This window comes from Mya arenaria, chromosome 3, assembly GCF_026914265.1.
Source record: "Mya arenaria isolate MELC-2E11 chromosome 3, ASM2691426v1".
Taxonomy (NCBI): Eukaryota; Metazoa; Mollusca; class Bivalvia; order Myida; family Myidae; genus Mya; species Mya arenaria.
Window position 1 is genome coordinate 75,376,234 of NC_069124.1, and position 3,123 is coordinate 75,379,356.

Here is a 3,123-nt window from a genome sequence, read left to right on the forward strand (position 1 = left end):
GCGCAAAAACATTAACTAATTGGTGAATGCTAAAATTTTTATTGTGATCTACTATAGTCTCATAAGGTAGAAATACCGTGTTATATGCTCATTTCTTTTAAATTAAACACGGTATCCTTCACAAGAACTATTTTTTCAACATTTATTTATCCTTTTTATATATTAAAACAATATTATTAATTGTGATAAGTCTTATATGGGAGTAGGAGTGCATCTTTCATGCAAAGTTTCGCAGAAATGGGCCATACGTTTGTTGAAATCAGTATAAAGGGCGGTTAAGTTAAGAGTTTATGGTTAACAAACAATCAAGTCAAGACCAGTCACTCCTTCCAATACATATAATTTGATTTTAAAAGGATTAGTCTTAATGAAAACTTAACTATACCAACACATGGTTACTTATTTGACATCATTTGTAAGCGCATGTGTCATAAGGGGGGCCTTTGCTCTTTGACACGTCAGAAAAATTCAAAGACAGTGCACAGGGGCCGAATAACGATAAAGGTGGAAATCAAGTAGTCAACAGAGAATAAATATGCACTGCCTGTATCAAGACATCCAATACATGAAGGGCACGGGGGTCAGGTCAATCAACTAGGGTTAAACTGTTATAAATGTATCAGTATGCATTCAAATAGTTTCTATATTTTTATTGTCACTCTGTATTCTGTAAAAATACTTTCGATGCTCTTTTTACAAACCTTTTTAGTATGTATTAAGTATTTTGTGCTAAGGGAGGATTCATTTTATCTAGTTCAGAACTGAGTCTTGTCCTTGATATGTGTTTTTGTTTACATTTCCTTAATTTCTCAAATATCAATAAGATATTACAAAAGACTGAGTGCAGTGTGATGTTTCTCTGCTACTCAATTAAATGAAACACATTCTGGACAATTTCCGTCAAGAGTTCTGAAATGGCATACACTAAAACAATTGAACATATTGAATAGTAATATGGAGAAACAAATAAGGTGTGATGGTTCGAAGCTTTGATAAGGACACTTCACTTTAAATAAAAACAAAACATGCTCAGATGTTATAAGGTTATAAATGAGTTCCTGCATAAAGCCTTTCACAGTCGATAAATAATAAATGAGGCTTCCAGCTACAAGTTGCCCCACCAGCTGGAGACGCCGTCCGCGAAATCCCCGGCGCTCTCCCATACGCTCCCGAGGAAGTTGTTGATGGTTCCGCCTAGGAGCAAAAACCGTTCAGAAGCTACGGTCGCCCCACACCGCGCACCATCCACAAATATACGAGCCAGCAGCCTGGAAATGGAAAATGATAACAAGAAGAGTTTCGATTTTCCCCAAACCGTCCTAAAGTTTGTAAACTTGTCCAGTGGTGTACATTTTGGTGTAATAAATACATATCTATTCTACGATATGGACTTGAAAGGTTTACTAGGATTATGTAAGGTTGGTTGCGCACATTCCCTCGACCTCCCCGGTACGTATACACAGATCCGGTGTTTCTTTATATATGAGACTTACCTTGCGTTTCCAAGACCCATAAGCCTGGAAACCTCGTCCACACCCAACATCTGGTTGTACACGTCCATGTTCGAGCGGATAAAAGTGCACGAGCTCATTCCTCCGTACTCGTTATAGCTGCACGAGCGCATCGCGTTCGCTCCATCTTCCTCAATATCGCCACAGCGTGCGGAATAACTCTCGTACACCGGCAGTAAGGTCGACGTCACACATGTCTTTGATCCGTTCATGAATAATTTACCCTGTAAAAAATGGCCTTTATTTTTCTATTGCAAGACGGGTTGATTTTTTTATATAAAAATATAATAATAAAAACATTATTGACGACGACTCCAAAAAAGTCAAAAATGGGTATATATATATATATATGTGTGCTCATAAAATGACTATGAAATTCTTAACATTATAGCAGTAATTTGCAAGTAAAGATAAGGAATCTGTGAATCAGATAATTATGTTTCAATCGTAAATGGGGTGACAATTTGGACTCTTGAGCCGCTTGAACGTTTTGAAATAACTCTCCTAAAATGTTAACCATATTGAGACGATGTGCATACCAGCTTGGTTCAAGGACAAAGTCACACTAATTGGTCAAAGGGTGCATGTTACAACCAGCTCGGTTCAATGACAAGGTCAAACTAAGATGTCAAAGGTCGTATGACTATATCTTGTGTGCGCTCCATTTCTCTTGAACCGCGTGAAGGGTTATTAAATAACTGACCGTAAAAGTTCACTATATGGAGACGATGTGCAGAGCGCATGTTGCAACAAGATCGGTTTACGGTCAAGGTCACACTTAGAGCAAAGGTTAAAAACTTCATTTCGTGTCCGCTCCTTATCTATTGAACCGCTCGAAGTATTTTGAAATAACGTACCACAAATGTTTGCAATATTGAGACGATATACATAAGGCATGTATCAACAAGCTCGATTCAAGGTCAATGTCAAACTTATAGGTCAAAGGTCATATGACTATATTTAGTGTCCGCTCCATTTCGCTTAAGCTGCTTAAGGGGTTTTGATATAACTCTCCAAAAAAGTTTAACATATTAAGATAACGTCCCACTAAGAGATCAAAGGCCATATGAATATATTCAACATCTAGCAATTATATGAGTACAACCGTCTAGTTTAAAGCATTTTTGTGAATTCGGATAAATTATTTTTCAGTTAGATTTAACATCACCTCTATCAGTGTGGCAAGGATCCACAAGAACACTATGCTATGCCTATTATAAGAGTAATAGAAATCAGTTTCATCGTAAATGTTTCAGAGGTTAGGGCTCAAAGAACCTTATAATATATCGTTAATATCGTACATACTTAAGATAATGTGATCAACCAAATATTATATTATAGAAACATAACCATAATACTTAAGCTGGAATGTAAGAACATATCTTAACAAATCCCCTTGGACGCGTCTTTAATCGCAACACGTTGTTCATTTATTATAGACCCGAATACACTTATGTAATAAACTCTTAACATGACCAGGGGAGCTAACCTGGGCTGTAAACTGGCTATGAAGCTCGTCCGCTCGGGTGCAAAAGTGGAGGCCAATGTTGAGGGCATATCCGTCATGACCGCAGGGAAACCGCCGCTCAAGGCAACGGTAAAACTCGCAGTC

General features: G+C 37.6%; 1 protein-coding gene across 1 annotated transcript; it reads right to left on the minus strand.

The window, feature by feature from the left end:
• Window positions 1-635: 635 nt before the first annotated feature.
• Window positions 636-1,732, minus strand: LOC128227038 (uncharacterized). The gene is made up of 2 exons (XM_052937215.1): window positions 1,494-1,732; window positions 636-1,268 (listed from the first exon to the last, which is right to left on the minus strand). Exons 1-2 carry the CDS (start codon window positions 1,721-1,723, stop codon window positions 1,106-1,108), a joined length of 393 nt encoding a protein of 130 aa, XP_052793175.1. The 5' UTR covers window positions 1,724-1,732; the 3' UTR covers window positions 636-1,105.
• Window positions 1,733-3,123: the final 1,391 nt, after the last annotated feature.

What these genes read in the sequence shown, in the direction of transcription:
- LOC128227038 (XM_052937215.1), bottom strand. Translation starts at nt 1,723, where the DNA reads ATGAACGGATCAAAGACATGTGTGACGTCGACCTTACTGCCGGTGTAC. An exon ending in ATGGGTCTTGGAAACGCAAG is followed by an intron (nt 1,269 to 1,493) that starts GTAAGTCTCATA and finishes TTCCATTTCCAG; the next exon opens with GCTGCTGGCTCGTATATTTG.